The sequence below is a fragment of the Mesocricetus auratus genome, unplaced genomic scaffold (assembly GCF_017639785.1).
Source record: "Mesocricetus auratus isolate SY011 unplaced genomic scaffold, BCM_Maur_2.0 Super-Scaffold_100676, whole genome shotgun sequence".
In the NCBI taxonomy this organism is placed as follows: domain Eukaryota; kingdom Metazoa; phylum Chordata; class Mammalia; order Rodentia; family Cricetidae; genus Mesocricetus; species Mesocricetus auratus.
The window spans coordinates 13151975-13166573 of NW_024429266.1; the positions used below are offsets into that span (position 1 = coordinate 13151975).

At 45.0% G+C, this 14599-nt stretch overlaps 1 protein-coding gene across 1 annotated transcript; it reads left to right on the plus strand.

Annotated features, from left to right (window-relative positions):
* The first annotated feature begins 4027 nt into the window (after positions 1 to 4027).
* On the plus strand, positions 4028 to 14211 carry LOC101833432 (histone H3.3A). The gene is made up of 4 exons (XM_005078135.4): positions 4028 to 4173; positions 5643 to 5793; positions 6995 to 7148; positions 13569 to 14211. The coding sequence occupies exons 2-4, from the start codon at positions 5666 to 5668 to the stop codon at positions 13695 to 13697; spliced, it is 411 nt and encodes a 136-aa protein (XP_005078192.1). The 5' UTR covers positions 4028 to 4173; positions 5643 to 5665; the 3' UTR covers positions 13698 to 14211.
* Positions 14212 to 14599: the final 388 nt, after the last annotated feature.

The following is a 14599-nucleotide window of genomic DNA, read 5'->3' on the forward strand; positions in this document are numbered from 1 at the left end:
CTTGTTGAGTTCGAGGCTGTCCTGCTCGACAGAGCGAGTTCCAGAACAGCCAGGGAGGACTACACAGAGAAACTCTGCCTTCAAAAACAAACAACAAACAAACAAACAACAACAACAACAAAAAAAAAACAAAAGACAAACAATCCTTAGCCATGTAACAAGTTTCAGGCCAGCTTGAGCTACATGAGACCCTGTCTCAAAAAACAGCTTAACTGTATTTAGTATACACTTAAAAAAGTTTTCCTGGGAACCAAACTCAGGGTCTTAGCATTAAATTCCATCCCACCCCAAGGTCCCATTTGCTAAGGAAAGACAGGAAGGCAGAGCTGAGGGTGTAGCTCAGTGGTAGAGTGCTGTTAGCACAAAGCAACAAAGCACTGGGTTCGATCCCTGGCTCCATGCTAAACCATCTATGCTGGCATGTTTCCCAGCACTTGGGAGGCAAACCCAGGAGGATCATGGAAGCTGCCTGGCGGCAAGAGACCCCATTTCAAACAGAAAGTTCACTGGAGGCAGAGGCAGAGGACTACCTAGGCAGGGTCTGCACTTTTTAGATTGAGCATTCATACAGATGACTATTTTCTGGATGAAACAAAAGGAGAGAGTTTTGGAGAAAGTGAGGGTCTGAGGTAACAAGACAAATAGTCCATGTTTTTTCAACAAAGTTCAAGCACAGGGAGAATCTATAGGTTATCAAATCTAAAACGTTCAACAGAGCTGGGTGTGGAGGTACATGCCAGACACTGAGGCAGAGGATCATGAGTTCAAGACCAGTCTGAGTCACATAGTGAGAACCTGACCAAACAGAAACAGTGCAGATGGAACACAAGGTTAGTAATGAGTCAATAAAATAGTACATGGGAGCTGGGCAGTGGTGGCGCACGTCTTTAATCCCAGCACTGGGGAGGCAGAGGCAGGCAGATCTCTGTGAGTTCGAGGCCAGTATGGTCTACAAATCGAGTTCCAGTACAGACTCCAAAGCTACAAAGAGAAACCCTATCTCTACAAATCATAAATAAATAAATAAATAGGAGTTAATTACACAATTTCATCTACTTCTGTGAATGATAACTTCCATGAGAGTGGTGAGATTTCCTAATGGTTCTAGTCAGCAGAAAACTATCGTGCTAAGTATAACTGTTTCATCAGTAAAAGAAACAGGTAAAAACGATTTCTACTCACTCTAGAGTTTATATTCTTTCTATCAGAAAACAGACAATAAGCAAGTAAACAAATGATAGACTTAAATCAACAATAGAGACAGGGGTAAGTGTCCAGAAACATCCTCTAGCCAACAGCATTCTCTGAGCAGACAAAGGAGAATGAATAGTGATGTATACTCTGTGGTATTTTCCACAGTCTCCCTATGTAGTCTTGGCTAAGTTGGAACTCCCTATGTAGACCAGGCTAGTCTTAAAACTCACAGCCATCCTTCTGCATCTGATTCTGGATTGCTAGGATTACAGGCATGCACCATCACACCTAGCTTTGGCAATTCATCTATCATTTCATTTATAGGCAAATATAACTAGTGGTCACAATTATTCTGTTCAACGGGAAATATTTTAACTTAGCTTTTGCTCCCCTCCTTCCTGCTATTGTAAACTCCAAATGTTGAAGCCATAAGTGATCTCTAGAGGTGGATTCTGATAGCTGGGTGTGGTGGCATGTAGATTTAATCCCAGCATTTAGGAGGCAGACAGATCTCTGTGAGGCAGCCTGCTGGTCTACATGTCAGTTCCAGGCTAACTCAAGAGCTACAGGAGACCCTCTAAAAGAACAAAAGACTAGTGCCCTTGAGAACCCTTCTTCAAAAGAAAAGGGCTTCCTTCTTCAGTAGCAGCTCTCCCGCCCTCCATTAACTGGAAAGGAAATCTCTACTTCACTTAGCTAGTCTTAGACACTCTTTGGGATCCAAGGCATCCTATCCCCTGGCTGAGTGCAGCTTCCCTGAGCAAGGCAATGCTTCCAGAGAGAAACTCAACCAGGGCAGGACTCTTACTGGTCCTGTTCACTCCAGCACTCCCAGCCCTCCAAAACCATACTGACCAGAGCTGGGATGCTGGACATACATGACAAATTTGGAAAACTTCCTGAAGTTACTAAGGATAATGAGTCGTGTTCCCAGAAAGAGTCTATGGACCATCTTCACACAAACTACTACTACTTCCATGTTACATACAGTTGGACACCTTCAGAAAACCCACGATGTGAATGAAGTAGTTCACCTGACAGTCCTTCTATTCCTTAGAAGTATCTGCTTAGCCTGGCAGTGGCGCACGCCTTTAATCCCAGCACTCGGGAAGCAGAGGCAGGCAGATCTCTGGGAGTTCAAGGCCAGTTTGGTCTACAAAGTTTCAGGACACAAAAATACACAAGAAACCCTGTCTCGAAAAACCAAAAGAAAAAAAGAGAAAGTATCTGCTTAAAGTCGGGAATAAAGCATGGGAAAAGCTAGCAAACATGCAAAGAGAGTACTATCTGTGACGTCAACATTTCTTGAAGACTGATTCTTGGATAAATCCAGCAACAAATATTTTAGTTTCCTGAAAACAAAACAAAAAACAAGCAAAAGAAAAAATGTTTCCTGGCTCAAATTACAGGAATTCTTTCTTTCCTGGCAACTCAGTGTATGCCTTTTCTGCATATGTGCTTTTAGGATAGTATCGTAGATCGCATGTGCTCATCGTATCAACAAAACACTCATTAAATAATAATGAAACAGGAGGCCTGGATTTCTGTTTCTCCAGGGTTTGTTCCTCGCTTAAGTGACCTTGGGCAAATATTATTCCTTCTATCTGGTTTCTACATATCTGTTTCGGGATAATGCTTATGACAGGACTCCTTTGAGAGGTCACCTATGAAATGTATCTTCTTCACAAACCTATGGATCTACAGAAAGCCTTCACACACTGCTGTGAAGCCTGGTCCATACCATCTGAGGGAGGTTCAGATGTTGTTTGTGGGTCAGCTAATGAGAACTTGAGCTATGCAGTGTAGCCCAAGCTACCGAGCAACAGTGTCGGAAAGCGGGAAACGCAGCAAGCCCTACAGCAGCTTTTCCTTAATACCTGCCGTTCTCAGCCTCTTGGAGCTGACAACACTAAGCGACTATTATGTCACTCGGTTTCTTTCCACAGCAACCCTGCAAGGGTGAAGCGGTTGAAAGGCTAGCTCTGGCTCGACTGGCAGCCGGGGCCCTGCGCAGCAGCTACAGCTGCGTTGCACATTGTTTCAGAGGCTTACAAAAACACAGCCATCTTGCATCAAGAACCGCGGCCCAGGAAGAGGGTGAGCCCCGTCCCTCGGTCCCGGTGCCGCCACCGGCGAAGCGCTGGCGGTCTCCGCACTGCCCTGCAGGCTACACCTGGCTGCCCCGCCTCTCCCGGGCTAGAGTCCGCGACCAACTTGTCCTCAGGCGACTTGGCCCGACCGTCCGGACGTACCCGCGCTTGGCGGGGAGCGAAAGCGGGAAGGGAACCGCGGGTCCCCCCGCCCCTGCCGCGCGGCGCGGCCCGAGAGTGGGCGCGGGATTCGGGCTGCCACTTGCCAGCTTCCTGCTCGGGCGCGTTTTCAACTGGGGCGCGGCGACCGCCGGGCCGCGGCCTTCTCCCCGCCCCCACGCGGGCCGGGCGCCTCGGGGGCGCGCGCGGGGGCGGTGCCCCTCCCCCCGCAGGCCGGGCGCTGGTCCGCGGCCTGCGCCGCCCTCCCATCCCCCACTTGCCCCCCTGCACCCCGAAGCCGGGCTTCGGGGGCTCACTGTGGCGCTGGCACTCGGCGGGGAGGGAGTGCGGGCCCGGGACGGACCGGGGCGGGCGGCACCTCAGCGGGCCCCGCGGCCCCTCGGCGTGTCTTTTGTGTTTGTACACACCGCGAGAGGCGGCGGGAGGAATGGGCGGGAGGCGCGCGGGGGAGGAGCGAGCGCGCGCCAGCGAACGGGCGCGCGGGGGGAGGGGCGGGGCGGGGCGCGCGGGGGGCCCGGGGCGGGGCCGAGCCTTCCCTCCATTGTGTGTGATTGGCTGGCGCGCGGCGCGGGGCGGGGCGGCGTGTGTGGGGGATAGCCTCGGTGTCAGCCATCTTTCAATTGTGTTCGCAGCCGTCGCCGCGCCGCCGCCGCTCTCTAACGCCAGCGCCGCCTCTCGCTTGCCGAGCTCCAGCCGAAGGAGAAGGGGGGTAAGTTTCTCCGTCCGCCCGCTCTCCCGGAGCCGGGCCCCGTTCGCCGGCGGTCTCGTCGCGGGCCGCGGAGGGCCCCCACGGCCCCTCAAGCTCGACCCGCAAACTTTTTGGCGCAGAAACGGGGATGGGGAGCGAGTTTCCCTCTCCCTCGGGCGGCGGCGGCTCCCCCGTCTCCGCCTCAGCCCAGCGGCGGCACCGCGGCGGTGCCGAGCCTGCTCGCCCTCCCGCGCCGCGGGCTCCTTTCTTCGGTGAAATCCCGCCCGCCTCCCCTTCCTGGGACCCCAGACCTTCACCATGTCCCGCGCGAGCCCCTCAACTGCCGCCTGCGGGTCCCGGGCCGCAGTTTTTCGGGCGCGAAATGGGTAAAATCGCCGCCGCTTCCCAGCCCGGGCTAACTCGCTTTTTGCTGCCTCCCCACAGTTGTGGCTGAGCTTCACCATCTTGTCTCTCTTCTCTGGTCACCGACCATATTTTTTTCCCCCCGTTTCTCTCTTCCCCATTTTAAAATGGAAGGAAGAAAAGATTTTAAGAACATTTTTCTGCCTTTTTTGGAGAAAAAAAAACTTGATGCATATGAAATTCAAAATAACAAAAAAAGAACTTTTGCATTTTGGGGAGAGCGGCACGTGGCAAGGGATGGGGTATTTTTGAACGATTTGCTGTTTGTCTCTTTGGAAGGGAATCGGATACATTTTGCAATTGTTTCCATTTTGTGCTGGTCTTGGGGAGCGGAGTCGCTCGCTGCCAGCACGGGGCGCCGAGGCCGAGACGGGCAGTCGGGTACCCGGTACCCCGGGACCCGGGGGGAGGCAGAACCAAAAGTTTATGTGGTGCTGGGGTGGGCCGGGCGGCCGGTGTCGAGCGCTAATTAAGCCTGGGTGCGGGGCAGTCGGCTTCCATAGCGAAGCCCGGGAGGACGGGCTTTGTGGAATGCTCACTGGCAATAGCTGTTGTTGTCTTTCGAGACGCCTTTTTGTCAACATAACCGTAAAGATACAAACCTCAAGAATGTTTACAGATATTTACAGCAATCCAACTGCCAAGCTCGAGGCGGGGGGGCGCGAACGGGGGGGTGGGGGCGCTGAAACCTTTTTTCTTACATTTTTTTTTCGGCTGTAATTTGACTCGACCTTTCTGTGGTTTGTGGCTTTCATTTGACTTGTTTGTGATCGAATGTTTGCAGGCGTTTCTAATTTCTACTTTAATTAAGGAAATTGAATTAAAACCTATTGGGGTGGTCTTGCTGGTTTTGGCCGTTTGTCGCTTGGAATTGGCATTATGAGTATTAATGCTGACAATTTTTCAGGTTGTTTTAAGTCATATTTGGGTAGTACGCCTAACCGCCCTTTCGAATTAATTATATAACAGCCTTTTTCTCCTTTATACTGATTAGTTTCTAGGTTTTTTGGGGGGTCCTACAGGAAAATGTGTGTTTTAGTTGAATTTGTTTTTTTTAATACTGGTAGGTAAGTAAGGAGGTGCTCATACCATGGCTCGTACAAAGCAGACTGCCCGCAAATCCACCGGTGGTAAAGCACCCAGGAAACAACTGGCTACAAAAGCCGCTCGCAAGAGTGCGCCCTCTACTGGAGGGGTGAAGAAACCTCATCGTTACAGGTATTTATAAAAGGGGGAGGAATAGGATGTCCCTGTAATTTAACAGGAAGATGGGTAACGTACTTTTCGCTTTGAGGGGAAGATGTTTTCCTTTTGAGTGTTTACTGCTGCTTGAAATATATATATGCATATGTTCGTTTATGAATACATGTAACTTGGTGTCTGGCTTTATCGATAACATTTTGAAGCTGTAATTTGATCTAAAGTCTAAAAGGACTCGGTTCTCAACTGGTAATAGGACACATGAACATATTAATCATTAAATTTTTAACTGAAATGGTTTTGCATATGTATATACAGACACACATAATATATACATATGTGTATATATGATTTTGTGTGTGTACACATGATACTTTTTTGTTGCTGTTGACCCTCCCCACTTGTGGTAAAGTAGTACCTTAGGGAGATGGGTAGTCTCCGTTGGTCATATTTAGTGGGTTTTTCCCTCCTTTACTACCTCATTTTATTTTGATGTAAGCACTGTTGTTAAGGACATCTGCCATTAGAGGGCACAAGTTGCCCAAATTTGCATAGATAGATTTTTACAGGCAACAGCTCATAGAATTGAAATAAGTCAAGTAATTTTAGAAATTTTTCAGATTTAACCATTCATAACTGATGATTAGAATACTGGGATATCAAATGCAACTGTTTTAAGTGAATCATAGTAAATTATGTTGGTAAGTCCTTTAGGACTTTAAAACCTGAGGCACAAATAGGGCAACAGAAAGTGATACTTAAACTCAGAAGAGTCTAAGTTGTCATTATTGCCAGCCTAATAGCAAATATGCTCCCAAGTCTTCTTGTGTGTGTTTTTTAGAAGTGGGGCTTACTCTAACCTGAGTTTGCCTGGAACTCATGTAGATCAGGCTGGTATCAAGCCTTCTTTCTACCTCTTGAGTTCTGGTACAAGTAATACCACACTCTGCTTAAAGTTGTGTGATTCTCAGCTCAGATGGGGGGAGTGTACAGATAAAATGAATACAGAGCTTTGATAAACTGCCATCTTAGGTTTGTGTTGTAAAAGTGGTCTTTCTCTTATTAGAATTGGATTCTAGGCCATAAAACTGGCCTGTGAAATATGCTCAAGAATACATGAGAGGTCATGTTTTGAAAAAAATGGCTGCATTTCTTTAAAGCTGGCTAATTTTTGTGTTGTGTGTGGATATAGTAACAACTTTAATGTTAACTTTTGAAGGCCTGGTACTGTGGCACTCCGTGAAATCAGACGCTATCAGAAATCCACTGAACTTCTGATTCGCAAGCTCCCCTTCCAGCGTCTGGTGCGAGAAATTGCTCAGGACTTCAAAACAGATCTGCGCTTCCAGAGTGCAGCTATTGGTGCTTTGCAGGTAAATAGATGGGTGGGAAGACCCTTGCTTTATTCATGATTTGCACATCTTTCTTGTTACAAGTCTCTGAGGTAGTTAATTCACTCTTGATGAAATCTCAAGGTAAGCTGGGTGGCCTCTAATTCCAGCCCTTGGGAGGCAAAGCCAGAGTTCTTGGACAGCCAGGGTTACACATAGAAAACCAGTTTTGAGAAACCTAAAAACACTTCAAATTAAAATCCTAATTTGATTCTAAAGCCTAATGCAGTTATTGTATTATTTGCTTATTTTAGTTTTTTGGGGGCAGGGTTTCTCTGTAACAGTCCAGCTATCCTGAAACTCAATTTGTAGACCAGGCTGGCCTCTCTGAGATCCTCCCAAGTGCTGGAAACATTGCATCTAAAACGGTGCTTAACTCTGGGTTGGTTTTTGGGTGCTACAGAACATTAGGATAGAAAAGTAGGGTTCTTTTTTTTTAATGACTTATTTATATTATGCATAGTGTTCTGGCATGCAGGCCAGAAGAGGGTATGAGATCTCATTATAGGTGGTTGTGAGCCACCATGTGGTTGCTGGGAATTGAACCCAGGACCTCTGGAAGACTAGCCAGTGCTCTTAACCTCTGAGCCATCTCTCCAGCCCCAAAGAGAAGTAGAATTCTATTTGTAGCCACTTTGAATCAGTAGTGATGAAGAAATGTCTTTCTGGATGTAAAAAAGCAGATTAGGATATAGTTTAATATCTGAATAGTATAGGCAGTATTCAAGAGTTACATGTTATAAGTGGATCTGTAAAGGAAAATGGACTTGTGGTTTGAAAGGGAACTGTATAGTTCAAATTAAATAGAAGCATAATGTGAATTTAGTCTTAGGTCTAATGTTGGAACAGTGTTCTGGAGACGGTAGTATATGAATTTCCAGTAGCTTATGACAAGATGAAAATGAGATCCACACAAAAGTACTTGACTCTACATAGGTGTGACTAGCCTTGTGGCAGAGTATGGTAAAAACTAACAGCACAGTCAGGAAGCACGGGGTGGTAAAAATGCATGTTGCTGGGCACTGCTGCACATCGCCATTGGGGAGTTCAAGGCTGCTGTTGCTGTCCTAGCTTTTGCTCTATGGATGAGAAAGATTTGATAGGTGGATTCCACTCTGTCATATAATTGGTGGAGCTGTTTCTATGGTTAGGCTAAGCTTCATTTTATTGGTGAATTCCAGGAATAGGCATCCATTAAATTCACAGATTGAAATGACTGAAATTTCAGCTACCAAAATCTTACTTACTTAGCTGCTTATAAATTCCTGTGAGAATCCCAAAAGGAGATAAACATTTTGGTGTGAGAATTCTTAGGGGTTTTTTTGTTGTTGTTGTTTTGTTTTTAAGTCATTCATGTGTGAACATGTACCATATCATTATTAATCCATTACAGCAGTTACCAGTGAGTAATGATTTTTTGAGCAAAATGCCCACTTTATTTTTGAGTGATTTTTTTTTTAATTTAGGTTTATTCCGAAATACTAGCCAGCTGTGTAGTTGAGGGTGACCTTGAACTCCTGATTCTCTAGCATCCACCTAAAGACTGGGATTATAGGCATGCTCTGGCATGCCTGCTTTATGTGGTGCTTAGAGTCAAATCCAGAGCCTTGTACTTACTAGGCACCACCCCGACACACAACGTGGGGTTTCTCTGAGTAGCCCTGGCTGTCCTTGAACTCGGATCTACCTGCCATTGCCTCCTGAGGGCTGCCTAGGCAAGTTCTCTTGCTGGGGGTGATAGCCTTTCATCCATCACTCAGGGAGATAGAGGCAGTTGGGTCTCTTGCATTCTAGACCAGCCAGGACTACATACAGTGAGACCATTTATAAGAAAGGGAAACTAAGGAGATCTTCCTTGTATGTTCTCTTCTCCCCCCACCCCAGTGTATGTTTACAGATTCGTTGTAAGGTTATAGTTCCAAAAGTGTTAGAGATGCTGCCTAGTAGTCCTGCCATTTGCATGCAAATGCAAGGCCCTAGGTTTAGTCCCTAGTACTGCCCCACCACAAAAAAAAAAATAGGTATTTGCATTTGCTAGTAGAAGTGGGATATAGAAGCAAGCAGATGGGGTAGGATTCCAAACGGCACTTTAATCTGTCATGACTCAAAACATTTATAATTCCACCACAAGAGAGCCTGAGGCAAGGGTGGTGTTACAAATTCGAGGCCAGCCTGGGCTACACAGTGAGACCTAGTTTCTTAAAAACATGTTACTCTATTTTTGGCTTTAGAATTAACCAATTTAAGCTGGGCGTGATGGGGCTTGCTGGTCTGTAATGCCAGCACTCATGAATAGTGGCAGGAAGGTTATTAGTCAACATCAGCATGGATTGTGTAGCTAGTTCAAGACTAGCCTGCAATGATACATATTGTGATCCTGTCTTTTAAAAGACAGTTGGGCATGGTGGCACAGGCCTTTAGTCCTAGAACTTGGAGGCTAAGGCAGATCTACAAAGCAAGTTCCAGGACAGGTTCCAAAGCTACACAGAGAAACCCTGTCTTAAAAAGAGTTTGGGCAGTGAGAGATGCCTCAGTGATTAAAAGCACTGCTGTTACTCTATTTCCCATCTACGTCAGGCAGCTCACAGCCACCTGTAAGTCCAGTTTCAGAGCATCTACCTCTTGGGCATAGATATGATACAGGTGCACACACAAGAGGTTCCCCTGTACATGTACAAATAATAAATTAATCTTTTTTAATTGCATAATTAACTTTTAAAAAATAGCTTCTTTGGCCCCCCCAACATTCCAAAAGTCCCCAAAAGATACCTAAAACTGCATGATTTCAAATCCTATGTATTACCTGGGTGATAGTGGGTTTATGCACATTAAATAGTAATTTATAACATAGACACAATAACATACTACAACAGTAAGGGAGAGGTGGTACATTAGAACAGTGTACTTTTGTAGTCCTAAATAGAGCTTGTAGGGTCTCCTGCTTCCTTGGGTAAGCACTCTATCTACACTGAACTATTCCCCGGCCTTTAAATGTGGTTTTGTTTTTTTTTTTTTTTGTTTTTTTTTGTTTTTTTTTGTTTTTTGGTTGTTCGAGACAGGGTTTCTCTGTGGCTTTGGAGGCTGTCCTGGAACTCCCTTGGTAGTTCAGGCTGGTCTCGAACTCACAGTGATCTGCCTGCCTCTGCCTCCCGAGTGCTGGGATTAATAAAGGCGTGCGCCACCAACGCCCGGCTTGTTTTTGTTTTTGTTTTTTTGAGACGGGGTCTTTCTATGTAGTCTGGTTGTTGAATTCACAGATCTGCCTGCCTCTGACTGCACAGCACAGGAATGAGAGGCGTTTGTAAGACAGGTCTCATATAGTTATTCAGGCAGACCTTGTCTTGAACCTACAGTTTTCCCCAGGGGCTAGCTTGCATTGCTGGCTTGTGCCACCAGTCCTGGCACAGTATACTGTTAATAGAAAGTTTAAAATTTATGAAATGTGTGTCAGGTGTGATGGCTCACACCTGTATTCCTAAGACTGACTGGAGGCTGTGGTAGGAAAATCATTTAAGACTAGCATGGGCTAGAGTGAAACCTAGCTTTGATAAAAATAAAATGTTTACTTGTAGCTTTTTCCATTTAATGTGTTCAGATCTTGGTTGGCAATAAAGGAAACTAGGTTGAGAGTTGTAGAGGTGACTATACCACTAAAGGAAAAGGGGTATGAATGGAGTTCAAGAGGTAGAGAGAGATTACTGATAATTGGGAATTGACCAGTGTAATAAAGCTTAGCTTTTACTCTAAGTGTCAGAGAGCTTGAACTAAAATGTTTTTAGATTAAGAATGGACAGTATTGAAGTCAGGCCATAAATGTTCAGTGCTGTAAATTAGCGGAGTGTGGTGGTGCACAGCCTTTAAGAGCACTCAGGAGGCAGAGGCAGGTGAATATAACTTCAAGGCCAGCCTGGTCTTCAAAGGGAGTTCCCAGAAGAGCCAGGGCTACACAGAGAAACCCTGTCTGAAAAAACAACTAAGAATGTTATAAATTAATATGTTCATAAGATGCTTTTTCTTTTTCAAAATTGCATTCCTTGAGGTGTAAGTAATGTGAAAAGTGTTTGATAACAGGGTCTTACTATTTAGACCCCAGCTGGCCTAGAAGTCAGATTCCTTGCCTCTGGGATTGAAAACATTTTCTACCTGCCAGGCTCTATGATTTTGTTGCTATAAAAGGATTTAGGAGCATTTGGTAAAAGATTTGGGAATATATGTGTGTTAGTTCGGTAATCTTCCAGAACACAGTCCCTAGAAGCAAACAGTCTCACCAGCCCACTTTCCAGACTTCTTAACTCACTTGTGGAATAACCTGAGACTGAGTCCCTGAATAGTAAAGACTTTGCTTTGGGGAGTACTTAGAAGTTGTGGAGATTTGAGTTTGTAGTGCTGGGAATCATGCTTATTCCCAGAACAGATTTGGTTTTGTTTGATTTTTTTGAGACCAGGTTTCTTAATATTTTTGAGGCAGGGTCTTGCTAAGTTGCCCAAGCTAGGCTTGAACACAGGAATCTCCTGCCTCACCCTCCAGAGTAGGTAGGCCCAGCTGGAGATTTAATGAGGGTCGGGTATAAAAAACAAGCACTGAACATCTACATGGGAACAAAGCATTACATGGAATGAGATCTCTTAGCAAATTAACTGAAGGGTATTAAAACCTGACTGATGCATAGTAAGGCCAATGTGAATACCAAGAACATGAACTTAATTACCAAGAACATGTTCCTTCAGGGAGTAGTTTTGAGCTAGAATTTAGATATTAAGACTCCTAAGTGTTAAAGACCTAGGAATAGTACATTTTGCATGAGGCAAGATTAAGTGCTTTTCTTGCAAACATGAAGGTCTGAGTTCACTCCCTAACAACCATGTAAACTGTCTGTGGTGGTGGGTGCTTTAAATATATTGAAGCAGTGAGAACGGAAGCTCAATGGTTAATCTGCCTAGCCTGGTTCCGTAGTCCCAAGTTTCTGTGATGGACCCTCTCTCAAAAAACAAGGCAAGTTAAAGTGCTTATCGTACTACCTGGGTTCGAATCCCCAGTACACACAGAAAAAGGGGCACAATGCCTTTCATCTCAGTGCCGGGAAATTGGAGATAGGCAGATCCTTGGAACTTGCTGGCTTGCCAACTAGCTGAATTGAATGGCTCCAGTTCGTCCCAATAAATAATGTGGTAAGAACTGACAAAGGTACCCAATGCCCATCTTCTCTGATGCACACATACAGGTCGCTTCTGAGCTTGTTCTCTGGCTTCTGTGTGTACACACAGTTCCTTCCCACTCAAATCCATACATAAGACTAAGTTATGAATGTGAATGAAGGACAGCCCAGTATCCAGCTCCAGTGATAGAGTACTTGCTTAGCATGCACAGAGCCCTCAACACAGCAATTCATAAAAACTTTCCGTATGTGTATATTTTATATTGAATCTTGGTTTTATTGTGTGAAGTATTGGTGAAAAGGGATGCTACATTGTACTTTGATTCCTATCCTGAGAGCCATAGGAACATCTTTCAAAATGAAGCCATTTGTGTGCTTATGTATACATGGCTACTCAGGGCTAGCTGCCATCCATCATGTGGATCCCAGGGAACAAATAATGCCGGCATTTGTGAGTTGTAGACAGGGGGTCTCAAGCTTTGGGTTCCCTCTTTTCCTTGTCACATTACAATTACCAATTAATGGTTCATATAGCTAGCAAGTTTTGGGTGGTAATGACTTGGGGAGCTGGGCAGTATTGGTGTATGACTTTAATTCCAGCACTCAGGAGGCAGAGGCAGGTGGATCTCTTGAGTTTGAAGCTAGCCTGGTCTACAGAGCAAGTTCCAGGACACCTCCAAAGCCCTGTCTCAAAAAATGCCCTGGGAAATCTTACAGTGAAATGAGGGGGGGAAACGGGATACAGTGAAATGAGGGGGGAAACGGGATCAGCATTCTAAAGGGCACAAAATGCCATCGGGCATTGAGGATTTGGAAGAAAGTACTTTGGACTGGGTCCTGAGATCAGCATAGGAAAGTAGACAGGGCCATATGTGATGGGGACCTGTTCTCTATATTGTAACTGCCATGGTTGGTGTCTGCTATTGGAGAGGTGTTGGGCTGAGGGGTGTAAGGGTGGGGATGTAGAATTGGTTTCTTTGAAGTGTCTTGGTGCTTTGTGTGATTTTATAAAAATTTATGAACTTACACTGGACAGTAATAGTGCGTGCATTTTAATCCTGGCACTCCAGGGGAGTTGGCCAAATTTCAGGACATCCAGGGCTACACAGAGAAACCTTGTCTCAAAAAAAGGGGGGGGGGTTAATGAGCATAAGCATTTTGTTAGGTTTTTTTAGTGAACATTTGATAAGTATAAGTTGTGATAAAAAAGTGTTGGAAACAATAGTAATTTCTCTTTATTTTGCAGGAGGCAAGTGAGGCCTATCTGGTTGGCCTATTTGAAGATACCAACCTGTGTGCTATCCATGCCAAACGTGTAACAATTATGCCAAAAGATATCCAGCTAGCACGCCGCATACGCGGAGAACGTGCTTAAGAGTCCACTATGAGGGGAAACATTTCATTCTCAAAAATTTTTTTCCTCTTCTTCCTGTTATCAGTAGTTCTGAATGTTAGATATTTTTTCCATGGGGTCAAAAGGTACCTAAGTATATGATTGCGAGTGGAAAAATAGGGGACAGAAATCAGGTATTGGCAGTTTTTCCATTTTCATTTGTGTGTGAATTTTTAATATAAATGCAAGATGTAAAGCATTAATGCAAGCAAAATGTTTCAGTGAACACATTTCAACAGTTCAACTTTATAACAATTATAAATAAACCTGTTAAAATTTTCTGGACAATGCCAGCATTTGGATTTTTTTAAAATAAGTAAAAATTTCTTATTGACGGCAACTAAATGGTGTTTGTAGCATTTTTATCATACAGTAGATTCCATCCATTCACTATACTTTTCTAACTGAGTTGTCCTACATGCAAGTACATGTTTTTAATGTTGTCTGTCTTCTGTGCTGTTCCTGTAAGTTTGCTATTAAAATACATTAAACTACACCTGCTTTTGGTCTTTATTATTAATCTTATAGATAAGTTTAATATCCAGTGATTTATCAGCTCTTATCTGAGACAACCCTTGAAACCAGGCAGTGATGATACCTTTAATCCCGGCATTCAGGAGTTAGAGGAGGTTGGATCTCTGACTTCCAGACCAACCTGTTGTACAGATTGAGGTCGAAGATAGCCACAGCTACACAGAGAAACTGTCTCCAAAAACAAAGACTCTTGACATAGAAAACAAAATACTCAGCCAGGCGTTGGTGGCGCACGCCTTTAATCCCGGCACTCGGGAGGCAGAGGCAGGCGGATCTCTGAGTTCGAGGCCAGCCTGGTCTACAAGAGCTAGTTCCAGGACAGCCTCCAAAGCCACAGAGAAACCCTGTCT

Coding starts and splice junctions, on each gene's coding strand:
- LOC101833432 (XM_005078135.4), top strand. CDS start 5,666: ATGGCTCGTACAAAGCAGACTGCCCGCAAATCCACCGGTGGTAAAGCA. Junction 5,794..6,994: donor AAGAAACCTCATCGTTACAG/GTATTTATAAAA, acceptor TAACTTTTGAAG/GCCTGGTACTGTGGCACTCC. Junction 7,149..13,568: donor CAGCTATTGGTGCTTTGCAG/GTAAATAGATGG, acceptor TTTATTTTGCAG/GAGGCAAGTGAGGCCTATCT.